Raw genomic sequence first — 20,211 nt, forward strand, 5'->3', positions numbered from 1 at the left:
ATACAGTAATGAAATAGACACTGCTCTCATCATCACCATTTATTTATATAGCGCCACTGATTCCGCAGCGCTGTACAGAGAACTCATTCCCATCAGTCCCTGCCCCATTGGAGCTTACAGGAGAGGGAGAGAGAGGAGGAGGAAGAGGAAGAGAGACTAGGGTCAATTTTGATAGCAGCCAGACGAGGGTCAATTTTGATAGCAACCAATTAACCTACTAGTATGTTTTTGGAGTGAGGGAGGAAACCGGAGCACCCGGAGGAAACAAACGCAAACACGGGGAGAACATACAAACTCCATACATATAAGGCCATGGTCGGGGATTGAACTCATGACCCAAGTGCTGTGAGGCAGAAGTGTTAACCACTTAGCCACCGTGTTCTCACTACTGGTTAGGCAGTATCTTTCAGATGAAAGGAAAATATAAGAAATGGTATTGCGTCCTGTTATTGGACAGTTGTCTGAGTGGTTACAAAATATCTCATGCACGATACTCCGCTGTAAATACAGAACGAAAATGTGCCATTAACACCAAGTCTGCTTCGTATATCTGGTGGGCAATAGGTTATCCATTCTATAAATCCTTCACAAACAACAAAAGGGACAAATAGACATAACACATAAATAGAAAATCAATGTTTTTTTTTCCAAATAAAAAGACGCACCCAAAATGAGATGAAGCTTCGTGTCCGTCTGGAAAGCATAATGCAGCGTTACCAGGAACGGTGACTGGCGGATATGTTCCAGCACCTGACGCTCCGTCCGCGTGTGCTCCGCCGTCTTGGCTTTCTGAATGATGGTGGCCTTCTTCAAAACTTTCATGGCGTAAAGCTTCCCGGTGTCGTGGCCGCTGATTTTACGCACCAGGAACACTTTGCCATACGCTGTATAAACGCAGGAGGAAAGGACATTGTATCTTTCAAAACAATCAACTAAATGGATTATGTTATCACTGTAACTTCTTCAATCTGCGACAGCGTAGGGAACTATATAACAATGAGATAAAAGCCTGTTCTCTAGAACAATGAGGATAATCAGCTAAACACTAAAGTGTTTTAAAACATAACATTGTTAAAAAAAAGTTTTACTATGTAGAAGCTCAAAGGTTACGATCCATTAAAGTCGTTTCTGTTCCTCCGCATGTTTGTCAGTCTCCCAGCTCTGACGTTCCTTGACAACCATCTCCACACCACAGTTGTCAGTGCCCCGCCTTCCTTCCTGTACTGTAACTAGTCAGCCGACAACTACCCCACAGAGACCAATATAGATTACTTGACATTGATCTTCTAAATAGTATTTTTAAATAAACAGGCATTTCATTCTTTTATGGGTCTAAATCAGTAATGGGCAACCAGATACAATTTAGGGGCCCTCTAACCTTCAAAAGGGGCCACACATTACCCTTAATCTCAATAATAAGGAATAACAATACATTTAAACAAAGAAAGAGATTCCTATCTGTAATTAATATATCAGCAGCATTGTACACAAGTGTAACAAGTTATAACGAGTTAATATGACAATAAAGCAGTAAAGAGCAGGTGAAGGCTGGAGGGGCTGTAAGGTTTATTGTAGGTTTAATAAAGCCACAAACAGATGGAGACATGAGCCCATAATGACAATCTGCTGACAACAGGAATTCCTCCTGCAGGGTTAAGCAATACAATACTATTCTTCCACCACAATGACACACCTATCTATGTGTTATAACACAGCAGGGCGATTCCTAGTGCACACATTACACATAACAAAGAGTGTAGTGTAAACAGACACTTTCTTATGTCCTGGCCCACCACACACACACACACACACACACACACACACACACACACACACACACACACACACACACACACCTACCTATACCTTTCTATAGTAAAACACATTGTGCAGTATTCCTATAGAGTTCCTATTCGGGGTCCTGGCTCCAGGTACTAGAGAAAGACCCTTCCCCCCCATTCCCTTTGTTCTCTAACAAAAATATAGGGATGGGGAAGTATAACATACTATAATCCCTCCTCGTACACCTTAGTACGATGTCTCTGTGCGATATAATCCTAAAACTCATATTTAAAAGAGGGGACATTCCGGAGAAACCTCGTAGATAATTGAATTCCGCCGTGGACTTTAAAAGAAAAAAATATATATAGGAAGTAATTTTGAGTCTAAGGGGAGGAATTCAATTAGCCGCGAGGTGACTCCGCAACACCCAAGAGACACCTCATGGCGGAAATTTGGACAGAGACTTCTACCGTAATTGCCGGCAATGTGTGCGCTGCCGGCGACTGAATCTTCCCCTAAAGGTTAGACTTACTGATGCTTCTAAAAATGAAGAGTGAAGGTGTTGCCCATAGCAACCAGATTCTAGCCATCATTTATCCACTACATTCTAGAACACGAGAGCTGGAATCTGATTGGCTGCTATGGGCAACATTTTCACTTTTCCTTTTCAGAAGGAAGCTACTCAAAAGTATATGCTCTTAACAAGCTATATAGAAGAGGTGCGCGACTTGCAGGAATCTGTTTTTTAGGTCCACAGATTTCCATATATGCAATACATTCTGCTGCAAAGTAACAATTTTGGGATTCCAGAACAATGGCACAGACACTTTGACTACTAACAACAAAAAAGATTGATCACCACCAATATATAGGATATGCACATTTTCAAAGAACGATTAAGTAAAATATTTTATATTTAAATATTTGCGATGTACATGCTTTAAGGGAAAAGTTAAAGTGGACTGCTCACCAGGTCCTTCATATGTTTTTGGGTTTATTTTTTTGGCAAATTACAGTCCTGCTACAGTGAGATGTATATTAATCATACACTGCAATTAGTGAGATGTATATTAATCATATATTGCAATTAGTGAGATGTATATTAATCATACATTGCAATTAGTGAGATGTATATTAATCATACATTGCAATTAGACTTTCACTAAATCTGTGCTATTCATGTTGGATACTTTAACAGCAACAAATCAATCAATGCTGGTACTATAGAAGTGACCGCTGCCACTTACCTCCTGTGCCCAGAACCTTCAACAGCTCAAAATTCTCAATCCCCACTTTCTCCGCATGTCCAGTCAGGTTCGCTATAGAATAAAAGAAAAAACAATGACAACCTCATCTGACATAATGTGGCCTCAGAGCAGTCATATGTTATCTCTAATCACCTCTGACCGTATTGATTGCAAAAGTATAAAATATCTCCAGCTGTGAATCAAGCCCAAAATCCAATAAAACAGACTGATCTTATTCAATCAACACTGGATTCATTAGAGAGGGAAAAAAACAGCATCTATATATAAAAACTGAACTGTAAAGGGCTGAATGGTCAGGAACTGCTGATTAGTTATAGAATTGAGGCTTAAGTCTACACCAACATTTAACTTTGCAATAATTATAACGTATATAGGTATTTATTATAGACTATCTGTAAGAAAATCTGAAAAAAACAGCATGCATGAAAATATGTAGATAACGTGTACGTCAAAATAAGTCACCGTGCAAGGGGGTAAAGGATGCTAATTCTAACACAATTCCATAATGAATGCACATTTCAACAGTAGATTTCACTAGAACTATAAAACGTCTCAGTAGGTTTAGCTAAATTTGCATCAGAGACGCAGTGTATTTTATAACAATGACATCCGTAGCGATACAGAAATCGGGACTGCAATAACTGCAGTCCCTTATTGACAACGTGTGCAGGGAATGACGTGGTTACACTCCTTTAGACCTCTCTGCAACAAAACTATTTTATTATGGGAAGAGTACAGGATGTTCCAGCGTAGGAAAATAAGCAATTAGCAGAAAATGATCAACAATTCTATTAAAACAATGGAAGATGTCCCAATCATTAATTGGATGCTAAAGTGCTATAATGTTGTTGTTTTATCTCCTTGTGGCAAAACTACAGGAACATGGTTAGAAACCGCTGCAAGCGTCTTAGATGTGCTGAGCTAAAGGCCTCTCGTGTACGGAAATCCACAGTCCTATAACCATCGGCGTCATATAAGGCCGTAAATAGTAGACAGGATTAAGAATAGAAGCTTTTTCATACAAATATAAATGCCAGGAATGAGACCCCTATGTCATTTGGGAGATACTGACCCCCTCATGCACACTAGTACTTCAGCTGGTCGTTGTATTCGCCAGACATAATATCATGGAGGGAATTAAGTGTAAGAGATGAAGACGGCTGGATAGCTGCGACAACCATGCAATCCACGCTGAGTCAAAATTCTCTAGGCCCTCACACCCAAAGAATACAGCTAGATTGGGTGAACCTTTCCTAAACAACGGGGGTCCTGAAGACAGAAATGTGTGGGAGAAGGGGGTGTTTTCAATAAAAGGAAAAAAACAAAAAAGTTGAGCATGTAATGAATTACTTCTTTGTAACAGTTTTCCATGTAAAGGTGTGGATGTTTTTCTAACCGAGCAGACAGAATGACTGACAGGTTTGTAGTCTTGCTCTGCAGAAACACCCAGAGTGGTTTGATTAATTCATACACAGGGGCAGGGCCAGTGATGTCACAGCAGCTTAAACAGACTGCAGTCCTGTATCAGTTGCTATTTGGGCAGTTCCCTAACGTGAGAGGAGCTTCCGCTGCAGAGCTGCGGGAGAATGTCAGGGCAGCGCTGAACATTGTATATTAAATTCATGATTCATTCATTGACCAGTTTTCACAGGTGTCATTTTAGGAGTAAAAAAAACAAAACAAGTGCAACCAGTATGTGGAAACGCACGGAAGTGCTATGAGCTGGATGTAATAGTCCTGCAGGATCAAATGCGTTCTCATGCGTTTGCATCAAGAACGAAAACAGGGCACGCTTCTCCTACGTTTTCAGTGACTTCGCTACATGTATGATCCAAAAATATCCATACATTAAAAGAAAAACATAATTGTTAAATCAACTTTTATTGAAATAAAAGCTTTTGTTCACCAGTTTATTCATTTAAAAAAGCAAAACAAAAAACCCCCCAAAAAACAACTCACAACAGACAACATGAAATGATCCACTGTGAACAGAATTGGCCATAACTCCCCTTAGCCACTCAGCCAATCACAAGCAGTTATGCACTCTATTTTCGATGTGATTGGCTGTCGGTGAGAGACGTCCCGGGGAAACCCGTTGTCCACATATCAATATAGAGGTTAATGTAATCTCTATTAATGTGGGGGAAACATGATATTAACAGTGCTGGGGAACTCCATTCATGTTAATGGCTTATACAATTTCAATGTAGATTGCAAATGTATTGCATAACTCCAGTGAAATAAATGAGCTTTGGACCAAATGAACCATTGGAAAGAATGGGGGGACAGCACAATACTGGCGTAGAGCCTTGTGTTAACCCCTAGTGGTTATGTACAATAAATAAAAGAGCAGTTTTTTAAAGTACGCCGACCTGCTTTGGATGCACTGAAATGGATCAAGCAGCGCCCACAATGCAAATGCACAAAAAATGCAAATAGATATAGACAGAATATAATAAGTTTTACATTTGTTTGCATGCATTGTACTTGTATTAAAAACCATTTTCCATTTACATAGATCACTGGTATTTTTTTTTGTATCGTTTCTTTTTCCATGAGACTTCTAGTACTGACTACCATGGCAACCACAGTCACATAGCACATGATATAGTGAGCAGAGAGTATTTGGAACTCCCCTCTGAGTTTTCTCTGCACTGTGACCCCCCCCCCCCCCCCCCTTACCTATCCTCTGCCATCACATGACATGCTGAGAGTCCCTGTAGCAGACTGGCTGTGTGTCTGGCAGTCATTTGATCTTTAACCTCATGAGGGCTTATGATGTTTCAGAGAACAGCTTTATACATTTTAAAAAATATATATATATATATATTCTATGTAGGAATGCTGCTTTCGTAAAGTAAACTGCTTACATATTTGCAATCTACAATAAATATAGGCGTCAGGATGTGGTATTTATTTATAAAATGTTCTAAGTAAATACATAATAAAAGTTCTGAAACATGTCCTAGAATTTCTATTGAATCCTCACCAAGGGTGGGGACTGAGGATGGAGGGAGCAGTCAAAATACACCACCTTCAGCTGTGAATGTTAAACACACCGGTGGTCAATGTATCAAACCCAGAATAAAAACAAAACAAAACCTATAAAAATGCACGTTCACAACATTTTCCAAACTTCTGCAGTAAAGTTGTGCGGTACAGGCAGGTTTTCTTTGGACGGCAATGATAGGAGTTGTAATCCGCTGGGAGCCACATGATTAAACATCACTTCATAATGACAGAACGCGAGCGGCAGAGACTCTTCTCTCTTGTGAATATCGCTGAATAAAAGCTTCTTATGCCAAGAGCCTCAAACATCCCAATAATTTAATCTGTCGCCTACACTGCCTTAATACTGACGGAGGAGGAAGAGAAGTCTTTCACTGTTCCACATTTAAGAAAATCCCCAGGCTTTTGCCACCAGCTTATTTGTTTGTACTTCTTATATATTCTCAAATAAATCCTTTCTTCCTCTCCATCTGCTAAAAACACATCATTTTATATCTTCCTGCTGAGCTGAGGGGACAACCGAGATTTACAAACCATTCAAGAAGGGAGATTATGCTACAACGCAGAGCAATCTGTGGCTCTCCAGCTGGTGTGGAACTACAAACACCAGCACGCTCTACCACACAGTCCCAGAAAAAGGGGGGAATCACAGATTGCATAAGCCCCTATTTATAACGCACAGAACCGTTTAGCAAAGACGTCCGTCATCTACCGCAAGAAACAGGGTTATTTACTTATTATATGTAATCATCTCAGATGTATCTTCTCGCACTCAATTTAGTTCTCTGTTACTGGGAAATCTGACGGATTAATATCTGAAAACATTCCTTCTTGGCTGGGGGCTTTGTAGGCAATAAAACAATAGATTAGAGAAAAAAAAACAAACAAAACAAAAACCCCTTTCCTAACCTATAAATTCTGTACATCTGGTACCATATAAACAATGCACCTTTATAATCTATTCAAAGCACTGAAAGATCACTAAACCCAGGAATAAGCAGCCCTTATAGAGGAGAGCAATCTGAAAGATTTACAGTTATGTGCATGAAAATAGGCGACTTTATCTATCGGATTATCATAGCTTTATATACAAGAGCAATGGGAAACCTTTATAGACATGTTTGAATGCATAATATTTAGATATAATGGACATCTAAAAAGGGACTTTTTTAAAAAAAATGTTAGTATATGTTCGAACTTGTTCCCGACTAGCCAGGTATGGGAGGGAACTTTCTATATTCCCAAAGGCATTTTGAACGGAAAGTAAGTATTCAAGCTAGGGAGAAGTTTTTTTCTAAACGGTCAAAAAAGTTTAACATTTATGTGCAATCAAAATACGATACTATATAGCCTACAGCAATTTTTTTATTTTTCATTTGGGCGCACAATTTTAGCATGAAAAGAAGAGGAGACTCCCCCTGTATTTCTTCTTGGTAAAATACTGTATAAGTAGGAAATTAAATACCAAAAAAAGGTTTTCGCTTCTATAAGATTTATATAGCGCCGCAGAGCGCATCATTTTCGACCGGCAGTGAAATTACGCAATTGTGTCATTGAGATCTTCCAACCCACTTAATTGGGAAGAGGGCAGTTTGCGGGAGGGTGGCCTACTCTCCGGAAGAGGTAACTGGAATTCGGGAGTCTCCAGGACATTCCGCAAGAGTGAGCCAAGAGCAGGTTTTCCAGTTACAATATGTCAGCCAGTAAATAAATACACTCGTGGTTCAGCAAGGAGATATGGAAAACATGTACTGTTAGGGGTCCCTGAGGACTGGATTTGGGGAAACCTCACACACATGCCCACCCAAACTGCAAGATACATTCCATTTCCCTTAGCGTCTCAGGCAATGACTACTAACGGTGCCAATATAGCGTTTAATAAGCACTGGCTGTACCTCACACCATTTTAAAACCTCACCAACATCCCCGTTCATACCATTAAAGGGCAGCTGCGTTAACTAGGAGGCTGCAAGCCTGTCACTCAGGCTTCTTTATTTCACTTAACCAAAGCCAGTTAGAAAATCTCAGCTCTCTTGAGTGCACTTTTTAATGCTATAAACGGTCAATGGATGGGACAGGTAGCAAGCCTGCCAGATTTAATACAAGCATTTCACCTCCACAGGCTATTGGCATATATTAATGTCCTGTAGTGGATTCACTTGTTCTTAGGATAAGTCCAGTTTTAAGAGTACCAAAAACTCTATGCATGTAAGGATAATTGTATACTAAACAATACTTACCTAGCTATAACTAATTACTGACTTCCCATTACAGCTTGCTTTTCATTTAGTTATAAGCTGCCCGGAAAACAAATAGAGGCAGCTGATTTGCCCCCTACAGAGTCATCGCACCGATCGACAGTCTTAGCAGATTAGCTACAATAGAGCCGTGAATGTCGGTCAACGCTTCGGAAATGGAGACTGCACGAAGGCCTGCGTTCAAACCGCGTCCAGCCGTCTGGTAACTAGTAACAGGAGACGACCATCCAGCACTAAGACTCACCAGCTGTAATAAAGATTTATGGACAGGTAAATGACTTTCAGCCTACAATTATCCTTACTTAAGAAGCATTTGGTATTAAGGTTCTCTTAAAACTGGACTTATCCGGTCTTAAAAATATAGTACAAGTCGAGAAATGTGCAGAAGTCAAAGTGACATTTATCAATGTGTTACAGAGCAATGCTTGCTGCACTGCAGGCTAACATTACATGATGTTCCAAGTCACTAATCCTTCACCTCCACCGTGTGCTGCAAATCTTCTGCCAGATCCAACGAAAGCGGCCAATTTTAAATCTTCAGACATGAAAATAAATTCTCCTATTTATAAACTCTATGAATAATAATTTTTCATACCCTAGATCGTAGGCAGCCCAAACAATGAGATGGAGAGGGGTGCGACAGAGGGTCCGTAAATGACGTCCATCTCCTTATCAGTATAATAATGAAGCAATGAGTTGTGGATACAGGAATAAATCAGCATGCGAGGAACTCTGTGATCCCTGTGTACAGGAGGAACCAACAGATGGGGACAAGTTCGGCTTTACACACAAATGGCAAACTTTCAATGTGTTCATCTCAGATCATAACATTTACCGAGTGACTGGATGCCAGCCAAGGGACCCGACAGCCGCAGAGATATTAATATTCTTAAAAGGGGGAAAATGTATCCATTTAGACAGAAATTGTATTTTATTTTCCGTTAAATATAGAGTAACACATATGGGCATAGATAATTGTAAGCAGCGAGCATCTGTGCCTACTTGCAGAGTGTGATCGGAGAAGCCATCATATTCTCCTCTTCCGAAGGGACGTCGTAGAAGAATATCGTGGTACTCACAGAAAAACATATAAACTGTCATCTCAAAGCCAATATCTGAATTCTTCCAACCTTTTAATCTTAAAGTAGCACTAAAACCACAAAATAAAAAATTTCTGATACGAACTGTGGAGATGAAATATGCAGAACAACGTTACCCTGAGCTTCCCCTGCTGCTCTGTTAAAAAGTACATTTTTACCTCCCCCTATTACAGACAGCTGAAGCTCCTGGCGTATAATTAGGACAATGTCCTGATGGGAGCTATCACAGGTCAGAAATCAGAGGCTGGGTTGCAGCGACATTGTGTCACGGTGTATCAGTAAACTAAAACATTCCGCTAAGCAAGTCTGCCAAGCTGCCAGTCACTCCCTCTGGCTCATTTACGAAAGTCCAAATGCTGTTTTGGGTCTTTTATGCAAATGCACCGGTTTTTACTTTGAAGCAAATGGCTTTAGAGGCCAAAAGATCAGCAGTAAGTTTGCAATGTCTAAGGGGATGGAGGATCAGGGATGTTCCTTACGGAGAGCAGATTAAGCGCAGTAGTGAGCTTATATTTACACTAATTTACAATAATAAGATTTTGCTGGATGGACAAGATAAAGAGGTGGAGAAGTTGCATCGAGGGGGCCCTTGGAACATAATAACTAATATAAACACTCCACATATCTCAGGAATATCATTCAGCTCAATAATAGATAGATAGATCGATAGATAGATAGATCTCATCATACAAGTATATTTGCTACTACCTTCACAAGTTCCACAATCTCAGCTTTTTCTAACTGGGAGCTGCCATGATCTCAGTTCTACGACTCATGCTTAGTACATCAATAGATCATCATCATCGCCATTTATTTATATAGCTCCACTAATTCCGCAGCGCTGTACAGAGAACTCACTCACATCAGTCCCTGCCCCATTGAAGCTTACAGTCTAAATTTCCTAACTAACACACACACAGACAGACAGACTAGGGTCAATTTAATAGCAGCCAATTAACCTACCAGTATGGCTTTGGAGTGAGGGAGGAAACCGGAGCACCCGGAGGAAACCCACGCAAACACGGGAGAACATACAAACTCAATGATAATAATCTAACCAATAATCATTTCATTGTTTTTTAAAGTGTTTATCTTTCTCTTTAATGTCACTGTATGCAAATTAGAGGGGAGACAGACACAAGAAGCGTTCTAATAGTTTATTAACAAATATGGCCTCTAAAAATGTCCAAAACTTCCTTTTATTTTTACAGTCAACCATGCAAAACCCTGTGGTAGGTCAGGGCATGGTTGGTTACATTTGGGATGCCAGGTCTGATGTATGATGAAAAGGAAAATGACGGAATGAAACTGCTGATAAACGACATTGACAGACAGAAGGCTTAACTAAACTATACTAAGAAATATTTGTCTAAGGTATATAGAATTTTATAAATACCAATGTTAAATGGATATTGCAAATTTAATTGCATTAATAGTCAAATATGGAAGGTTTCATAAATAGGAAATAGTTAAAAGTAATATTTTCAGTGTGTACAATACAAATAATTGCAATAAATACAAAAGGGTGCAAATAAAGACGAATGAAGCCTGAAACTAAACACATAACTGATAAAAGGTTCCTTCGTTTTCAGTGTTTCCCAAATCCGGAGCCCAACAGTGCATGTTTTCCATATCTCGTTTGAGCACAGTTGTAATCATTACTGACTGATACAATGTAACAGATCCACAGGTGGTAGAATTATTTCACTTGTGGACTGACAAACCTTCCCTGTTAGGGTTCCCCAAGGATTGAATTTGGGAAACACTGTCCTATGTAACAGAGCATACAATAAGGATTTGCAGCTTGACACAGAAAATACTTTGTTATAAATCTATGCCTTTATAAAACTGTGGAGGTTTGTTTCTGAATTTAATAGAAATCTTATAGAAAATTAACCTGTAACTGTATGACAGAACGTCAGCTACACTAAGGGCTTTCTAATATGGAGTAAAGTAATATTGTCTGCAAAGGGCTCAGCCAAGGAAAGAGGCAGGTACAACGGGTACCCTTAAATGCAGCTTTCATTTGTTAATAACACTACATTTTATTTTACTTTCATGTGTTGCCTTGTACACCTTCAACTTTTACTTTACACATGTATTTATCTGTCTGTTTGTTCTGTGCTTTTCAGCAAGACCTTTGTGTCACACAGGCAGAGTTGCTTATTAATGCCTTCTTGAATACAACACTAAGCTGCTGTAATGGATACAATGTTATCCAACGCAGACCTTGGATATGACAGATCTGTGTCAAATTCAGGGGAACAAACATAAACAACCCAGACTGCATGACATAAAAGTCTTTGCCGAAAAAAAGGAAGCCTGGAAATCAAAGCCGGGTATTGAGTAACTGTTGCAGGTGGGGATGTACTAACCAGACGATAAACAAAGTCATCGGACTGTGGAAACAGAACTGAAGTAGTAAGGGATAATGTGCACCAAGAATTAAATAGAGAGAATAAAAGCATCAAAAACTATTTTACAGCAGTGAGTCCCCCCCCCCCCAGGCTATAGTACTGTATTCCAATAACTACAAAGGATGCATTTTGCAGGTACTTCATCTATAGACATACAATCACAGTGGGGGTTAAATACAATTAAACACCGCATGAAAGATTATATATATGATATTCATCATAGGTAATCACAAAAATAACAGTTTAACTCAGTACGGAGGGTAGGCAGAGCTTGTCAAGATTACAACTGAAGAGCGGATATACCACAAACAGACCTGTTCTAAAACAAGACCTACAATGCTACATCCACGATGCAGTAATTAAGCATAGTATAATGCAATCCTTACCAGGAGAGAGGACTATGAACAGGAATAGGAGGCAGGAAAATCAGGCACATTATCAGAAACTAATATATCGCTTTATAGCTCCACTGTAAACCTACACAGCATCACTATTAAGCTGTTTAGTTTAGGAATTTAGCAGCCCTATACATGCAGAGACTCCTAACCAAAGGCAATTGCAAATAATGGAGTCTGTCAATCAACGTCACCGGCAGAATTAAATATTGCATGCTGGAGGCAAGGAGCAGAATACCTGAGCGTGGTAGAGAGCAGTGCGATGCATATGCGGCTTTTCTCAAAAGCGTTTGAGGCACTGAGTTTGGAGACAGTTATAATTACAGGATGGCTACTGATAATGTGTCACCTGTAGATACATGTGTGGTCTCTATCTCCCACGTCTGTCATACAAGCACATGGCTACTCGTGGATGATGGAGCTGTTGCAGAGAGATCAGTTGCACTGTGCATGGGATGAGACTGTGTGCTGTAAGATATAGGTGGCACTGTGTATGGGGTGAAACTGAGGTGAAGGTGCAGGGAGAGGTCAGTAGTACTGTGCACAGGGTGATATTGAGCAGGGGGTTAGAGAGGTCAGTAGTACTGTGCACAGGGTGATACTGAGCAGAGGTCAGTGTTACTTAGTACAGGGTGATACTGACAAGTTGGAGGGGGGATAGGGAGAGGTCAGTGGTACTGTGTACAGAGTGATACTGAGCAGAGGGTCAGGGAGAGGTCAGTGGTACTGTGCACATGGTGACACTGAGCAGAGGGTTAGGGAAAGGTCAGTAGTACTGTGCACTGGGTGAAACTGATGATGAGGAGAGGCTTAGGAAGAGGTCAGTGGTACTGTGTACAGGGTGACATTGAGCAGAGGGTCAGGGAGAAGTCTGTGGTACTGTGCATAGGGCGATACTGAGCACACGGATTAGGAAGGGGTCAGTGATACTGTGTAGGGAGTTAGGAAGAGGTCAGTGGTACTGTGCAGAGGGTAATACTGAGCAGAGGATCTGGGAGAGATCAGTAGTACTGTGCACAGGGAAATACTGAGCAGAGGATCTGGGAGAGGTCAGTGGTACTGTGCACAGTGTAATACTGAGCAGGGGGTCTGGGAGAGGTCAGTATTACTATGTACAGGGTGATACTGAGCAGGGGGTTAGGAAGAGGTCAGTGGTACTGTGCACAGGGTGATACTGAGCAGAGAGTCTGGGAGAAGTCAGTATTACTATGTACAGGGTGGTACTGGACGAGGAGGAGGGGCTTAGGGAATAGTCAGTAGTACTGTGCACAGGGTGATACTGAGCAGAGGGTCTGGGAGAGGTCAGTAGTACTGTGCACTGGGTGATACTGAGCAGAGGGTCTGGGAGAGGTCAGTAGTACTGTGCACAAGGTGATACTGAGCAGTGGGTCTGGGAGAGGTCAGTAGTACTGTGCATTGGGTGATACTGAGCAGAGGGTCTGGGAGAGGTCAGTATTACTATGTACAGGGTGATACTGAGCAGGGGGTTAGGAAGAGGTCAGTATTACGATGTACAGGGTGGTACTGGACGAGGAGGAGGGGCTTAGGGAGAGGTCAGTGGTACTGTGCACTGGGTGATACTGAGCAGAGGGTCTGGGAGAGGTCAGTAGTACTGTGCACTGGGTGATACTGAGCAGAGGGTCTGGGAGAGGTCAGTAGTACTGTGCACAAAGTGATACTGAGCAGAGGGTCTGGGAGAGGTCAGTAGTACTGTGCACAAGGTGATACTGAGCAGAGGGTCTGGGAGAGGTCAGTATTACTATGTACAGGGTGATACTGAGCAGGGGGTTAGGAAGAGGTCAGTATTACGATGTTCAGGGTGGTACTGGACGAGGAGGATGGGCTTAGGGAGAGGTCAGTGGTACTGTGCACTGGGTGATACTGAGCAGAGGGTCTGGGAGAGGTCAGTAGTACTGTGCACAAGGTGATACTGAGCAGAGGGTCTGGGAGAGGTCAGTATTACTATGTACAGGGTGATACTGAGCAGGGGGTTAGGAAGAGGTCAGTATTACGATGTTCAGGGTGGTACTGGACGAGGAGGATGGGCTTAGGGAGAGGTCAGTGGCACTGTGCACTGGGTGATACTGAGCAGGGGGTTAGGAAGAGGTCAGGATTACGATGTACAGGGTGGTACTGGGGAGGAGGAGGATGGGCTTAGGGAGAGGTCAGTGGTACTGTGCACTGGGTGATACTGAGCAGGGGGTTAGGAAGAGGTCAGTATTACGATGTACAGGGTGGTACTGGGGAGGAGGAGGAGGGGCTTAGGGAGAGGTCAGTGGTGCTGTGCACAGGGTGATACTAGGCATCTTAGGAGAACTCACCGCTCCGGAGCTCGTGTGTCACAGTGAGCAGGTCACCTTCCCGGGAGGGCCCCTCCATGTCCCGTCAGACTGGAGCCCGGTGTACACACACAGACAGGTATATATGAGCAGTATACAGCGCTGTCTGCCACAGGAGCGCCGCCCGCTGCCTCTCACTCCCCGGCTGCCGCTCAGCCCCCCTCCCGGACCACTACGGCACAGCGCAACCCACCCCCTGCCAACCAGTTCTACCTAACCTAGGCGGCTCGCAGCTCGCTGATTGGTCGGCACGCGGGGGGAGGGGGCGGAGCCCGGATAGCCCCAGAGATTCCCTTCCTCGCATCTCCGAGTTTGACAGACGGAATGGGCGGGGCAACCAGGACGTCAAGATAACCCAGCGATATATCATTGGCCCGAGGATTGCTCTAACTCCGCCCACTTGCTCGTGTGGGACTGGTTGATGTTTGATGACAGGTAACGTGATTGGCTGGTTAGAGTTGTCTGTTTACGATATGAGTTCCCGCCTTTTCTGTCTAGTTCCAGTCAGGTACAATCACAGTACAGGTAACTACTCAGTGCCCTAACTAGACATTTTAGTGCCCTGGGCGAGACAAGGCACCGGCGCCCCCCATCTAAGTGGGAGTGGCATTTTACAAGTGGGTGTGGCCAACTTAATGTGGGGGTGTGGCTAGCACTTTACTGAAATAACTCTGTTACACATATTTGCAAATGCATGAGATATATATATATATATAGACCAATGGGACACCCCAGTCCCCATTGAGTATTATGAGGACTACTGGATTGTGCAATAATTTGTTTAATGAGGAAGATATCTCCGATATCTCCTGTTAGACTTTTGTTAAATGGCCACATTACTTAAAAATGTCTAAGCCATTCAGAAAAATCCATTTCGCATAGTTTAGCGCTCTGTGATTGTACAATTCATTATCCTTCATTGGATATTAATTACATATTACTTCAAATGTTTGGTTAAATTCAACTTACATAATGTACAATTCTGTCCAGAAAAAAAACATACATAAAACACAATTGTATACATTTATAAATCTCTGTAATATTATGCACCACATGAAATGAAAGTTATTTCTTATCAGTGTTCAGCACTGAGGCAAACATGTGAAATGGTTAAAAGATGATAACCAGTTAAAATTCACAAAGCTTCTATTTATAAACAATGTCCTGAATGAACATTCCTCCTAATGTTTGTAAATCCTGAATATTTGCATAGGTGTCCAGGAATAGTGGAAACGTTCACTTACAGTTAGTGGCAGTATATCCCTTTCCGTGTCCGGTTTCTATCTGCAGAGCTTGTTACCTCTCCTATATAAATTGGAGGGTGATTAACTCCTGGATCTGGCGTGACTGCAGCATTCCATCCAGCTTCTGAAAGGGACTAATACACACGGACGTCATGAGAGAGAGAGAGATTAACTTTCCGCAGTGGAACGCATGCGTTCCACTGCGGAAAGTTAATCTCTCTCTTTCTCATGACGTCCGTGTGTGGACGGTAAAAAGGCAGAAGATAGGGCTAGGTAGCGGGCGGTTGCTGCGTCCACTTGGGCTTGCGCCCGGGGCGACGGCACCGTCCGCACCACCCTAGTTACGGCTCTGTAACTACTGTGTACTCTCTAGTCATAGTCTGTGTACAGTACAGGTGTGTGTCAGGGAACTAGTCATAGTCTGTGTACAGGACAGGTGTGTGTCAGGGAACTAGTCATAGACTGTGTACAGGACAGGTGTGTGTCAGGTAACTAGTCATAGTCTGTGTACAGGACAGGTGTGTCAGGTAACTTGTCATAGTCTGTGTACAGGACAGGTGTGTGTCAGGGAACTAGTCATAGTCTGTGTACAGGACAGGTGTGTGTCAGGTAACTAGTCATAGACTGTGTACAGGACAGGTGTGTGTCAGGTAACTAGTCATAGTCTGTGTACAGGACAGGTGTGTGTCAGGTAACTAGTCATAGTCTGTGTACAGGACAGGTGTGTGTCAGGTAACTTGTCATAGTCTGTGTACAGGACAGGTGTGTGTCAGGGAACTAGTCATAGTCTGTGTACAGGACAGGTGTGTGTCAGGTAACTAGTCATAGACTGTGTACAGGACAGGTGTGTGTCAGGTAACTAGTCATAGTCTGTGTACAGGACAGGTGTGTGTCAGGTAACTAGTCATAGTCTGTGTACAGGACAGGTGTGTGTCAGGGAACTAGTCATAGTCTGTGTACAGGACAGGTGTGTGTCAGGGAACTAGTCATAGACTGTGTACAGTACAGGTGTGTGACAGGGAACTAGTCATAGTCTGTGTACAGGACAGGTGTGTGTCAGGGAACTAGTCATAGTCTGTGTACAGTACAGGTGTGTGTCAAGTAACTAGTCATAGTCTGTGTACAGTACAGGTGTGTGTCAGGTAACTAGTCATAGTCTGTGTACAGGACAGGTGTGTGTCAGGTAACTAGTCCTGTACCTTGTGACTGGTAGTCTTATACTGTGTGCCCTCTAGTCTGTGTACAGGGCAAGTGTGTGTCAGGTAACTAGTCATAGTCTGTGTACAGTACAAGTGTGTGTCAGGTAACTAGTCATAGTCTGTGTACAGGACAGATGTGTGTCAGGGAACTAGTCATAGTCTGTGTACAGGACAGATGTGTGTCAGGTAACTAGTCATAGTCTGTGTACAGGACAGGTGTGTGTCAGGTAACTAGTCATAGTCTGTGTACAGTACAGGTGTGTGTCAGGGAACTAATCATAGTCTGTGTACAGGACAGGTGTGTGTCAGGTAACTAGTCCTGTACCTTGTGACTGGTAGTCTTATACTGTGTGCCCTCTAGTCTGTGTACAGGACAGGTGTGTGTCAGGTAACTAGTCATAGTCTGTGTACAGGACAGGTGTGTGTCAGGGAACTAGTCATAGTCTGTGTACAGGACAGGTGTGTGTCAGGTAACTAGTCCTGTGCTGTGTACCCTCTAGTCATACACTGTGTGCCAGGTAACTAGTCCTTTACTGTGTACCCTCTAGTCATACACTGTGTACAGGACAGGTGTATGCCAGCTAGTTATATGCTATGTGCCAGGTAGTCATATACTGTGTGCAAGCTATTTGTACACCATGTACAGGACAGGTGTGTGCCAGCTAGTCTAATGCTGTGTACCTGATTGTCCTACACTGTGACCAGGTAATTCTCTACTGTATGCCAGGTATTCCTGTATTGTGTGCTAGCTAATCCTATACTGTGTGCCAGCTAATCATACACTGTGTACAGGACATGTGTGTGCTAGTTGGTTATATGCTGTGTGCCAGCTAGCCATACACTGTGTACAGGACAGGTGTGCGTCATCTAGTCCTGGATGTGAGCCAGCTAGTCATATCCACTCTCCCTAAAATAGACTACTGCCATTTATTTCAACTGATGTGCAAAAACATGCCCAAGCATGCACTGGTAGCCACAGGATGCCTGCCTCTGATTTTATGACTGTAATATTTACAGTCCATTGTAAAATATTGATTGAATGAAAAATGCAAACATTTTCTAGCATGGAATGGTGTGTGTGTGTATATATATATATATATATATATATATATATATATATATTATACACACACACACACACCTGTGTGTTATCTAAATTGCATGCAGATGCATTACCTATCTACACACACACTACATGGCCATGTGGACGCCCCTTCTAATTAACGTGTTTGGCCATTTTGGTCGCACCCATTGCTGAGAAGTGCATAATATCCAGCATACATTCAAGCAATTGCCATAGTCAGACATTAGCAGTAGAATGGCTGTGTTTTTCAATGTGGTAGTGTCATAGGATGCCACCTTTCCAACAAGTCAGTGTGAAAAATTTCTGCCCTGCTAGAGCTGCCCTAGTCAATTGTAAGTGGTGTTATTGTGAAGTGGAAACGTCTAGGAGCAACATCATCTCCGCTGCAAACCTGTATGCCACACAAGTTCACAGAACATGCTTGGCACTTAAAAATCGTCTGTCCTCGGTTGCAACACTCACTACCGAGTTCCAAACTGCTTCTGGAAGAGCGTCCGCTCAATAAATTTTTGTCTGTAGCTTTATGGAGTAGGTTTCCATGGCTGAGCAGCTGCACCCAAACCTCTTTATTCATGATAATGGTTTGGTAGTTCAACAAGCACATATGTAATGTTCGTCCGTCCACATGATTTTGCATATGAGATATACATAAGAATTTATCTATATATGATTTGTCATGTACAAAATGTACATGAAATGTATTATTAATTCTTTTTTAATATTGATTAGTGCAAGCACTGGCCAGATCAGGGGAATTCCAGCCTAAGTTCACATCCTTCATTCCATTTACTGGCTTAAACAGAGATATGGATATTTGCACAAAGATTATTGATGTCAGTAGAGGAATATGACTAGTATGGTGCATGTGTGTGATTTAGCACTGCATATGGTGATTCAGGAAATGAGGGGAAAACCAGCTCTATTGGATCGTGTGTGAGGACATCCACCAACCTGGAAGAGTGGAGTGGCCTGATTCAGCATAGGCATACGGAGGGGAGGGGAGGGGGTGGTTTCCTAGTGCCTGGAAACTCCCCTCCAAGCTTGGGGCACTGTATAATGGAGGTGGCTGGACCCTGCCTCCGCTTCATACGGCTCTGCTTGAAAAGGGAGAACTGCGTGCACCTAACAGTAGTGCACACAGCATTGCCCATGTATATTATGGGGATAGGAAGAGTTGTAGAACAGCCAAGATCTGTCTAAAATTATAGCCACGCCCACTGGCGGTGTGGTGTGGAAACCCCCCTCTACAAATCCTGCATTTGCCCCTGTTCATTGTACAATCTCGTTCTTATCCACCATTTGTGGCCAGCTTAACGGGTACTGCAATATGTGCATGAACATTTCCTGCTTGGGTACAGGTGTGGGATCAATTATCCTGAATGTTTGGGACAGTGGGAGGTTTAATTTACAGCACCATGCCTACAATTTAAAACACTTTTAAAATTGACCCCAGTGTTTACCCCCACCCCCCTTCACATCAGTTTAGATTGGCAGTTTGGCAGTGCTCCTTGCAGTGAATAGGATGAAATTTGCTGTGTGTATGTCAAAGTCCCTAAACTGCAGAGATATATATCTATCACAAGTATTCCCTCCCTGCAACACTTTATTGATAACTCTGTCACCACAAGGTCAAGGGTGAAGCATGTACCCCCTGCTTTCTCTTATTTGCAGGCTACTAGACTTTGTAATTCTTCCCTCTTAGCCTTATTTAGGACCCAGGGTCTATAGGCCGTACTATGTTGACACACTGCTTGCCAAGCTCCTTAACAGTAGGTTTCCCTGTATTGTGCTATTTTTCTCTCTCGATTATGCTTACAGTTCAATTGCCAATCTTTGCCACCTTCAGGTAATGCCATGACCGACCAAGCTCTTGCACAGCCATATCCTCACTCCTGCACGTCCACCTATTTTACAGGTATGTTTATCCCCAAGGTACTGTTGTATTTAGCCTTTCTCTCCTGTTTTACAACTAGATTCTTCTTTTGTAGTGCATGAAGGGTTAAAGCAGGTCAGATATGCTCTCAAAGGCTATTTGGTGGCCCCCATTTTCTTGGCTACCTGAATAGAACTTGTGGTATTACATCATTGTTTTAATCATATTTGATCCACAACCACC

At 42.4% G+C, this 20,211-nt stretch overlaps 2 protein-coding genes across 4 annotated transcripts in view; one reads left to right on the plus strand and one right to left on the minus strand.

Annotated features, from left to right (window-relative positions):
* RPS6KA5 (ribosomal protein S6 kinase A5) overlaps positions 1–14,772 on the minus strand; it is a 51,800-nt gene extending 37,028 nt beyond the window's left edge. For both annotated transcript variants that reach the window (XM_075192521.1, XM_075192520.1), the window contains exons 1-3: positions 14,551–14,772; positions 3,030–3,101; positions 666–884 (exon numbers count right to left, since the gene is read on the minus strand). In XM_075192521.1, the coding sequence (XP_075048622.1) occupies positions 666–884; positions 3,030–3,101; positions 14,551–14,608 (349 nt within the window). In that variant the 5' untranslated portion in view covers positions 14,609–14,772. The remainder of the gene's footprint in view (positions 1–665; positions 885–3,029; positions 3,102–14,550) is intronic.
* A 298-nt stretch (positions 14,773–15,070) lies between these two features.
* DGLUCY (D-glutamate cyclase) overlaps positions 15,071–20,211 on the plus strand; it is a 32,020-nt gene continuing 26,879 nt past the window's right edge. Inside the window, exon 1 of one of the 2 annotated variants that reach the window (XM_075191768.1) lies at positions 15,071–15,093. The gene's annotated coding sequence lies outside the window, so the exon portion shown is untranslated. Of the gene's footprint in view, positions 15,094–19,952; positions 20,011–20,211 lie in introns of those variants that run through there. The other variant, XM_075191767.1, reaches the window with a different exon arrangement.

Source organism: Mixophyes fleayi, chromosome 12 (genome assembly GCF_038048845.1).
Source record: "Mixophyes fleayi isolate aMixFle1 chromosome 12, aMixFle1.hap1, whole genome shotgun sequence".
Taxonomy (NCBI): Eukaryota; Metazoa; Chordata; class Amphibia; order Anura; family Limnodynastidae; genus Mixophyes; species Mixophyes fleayi.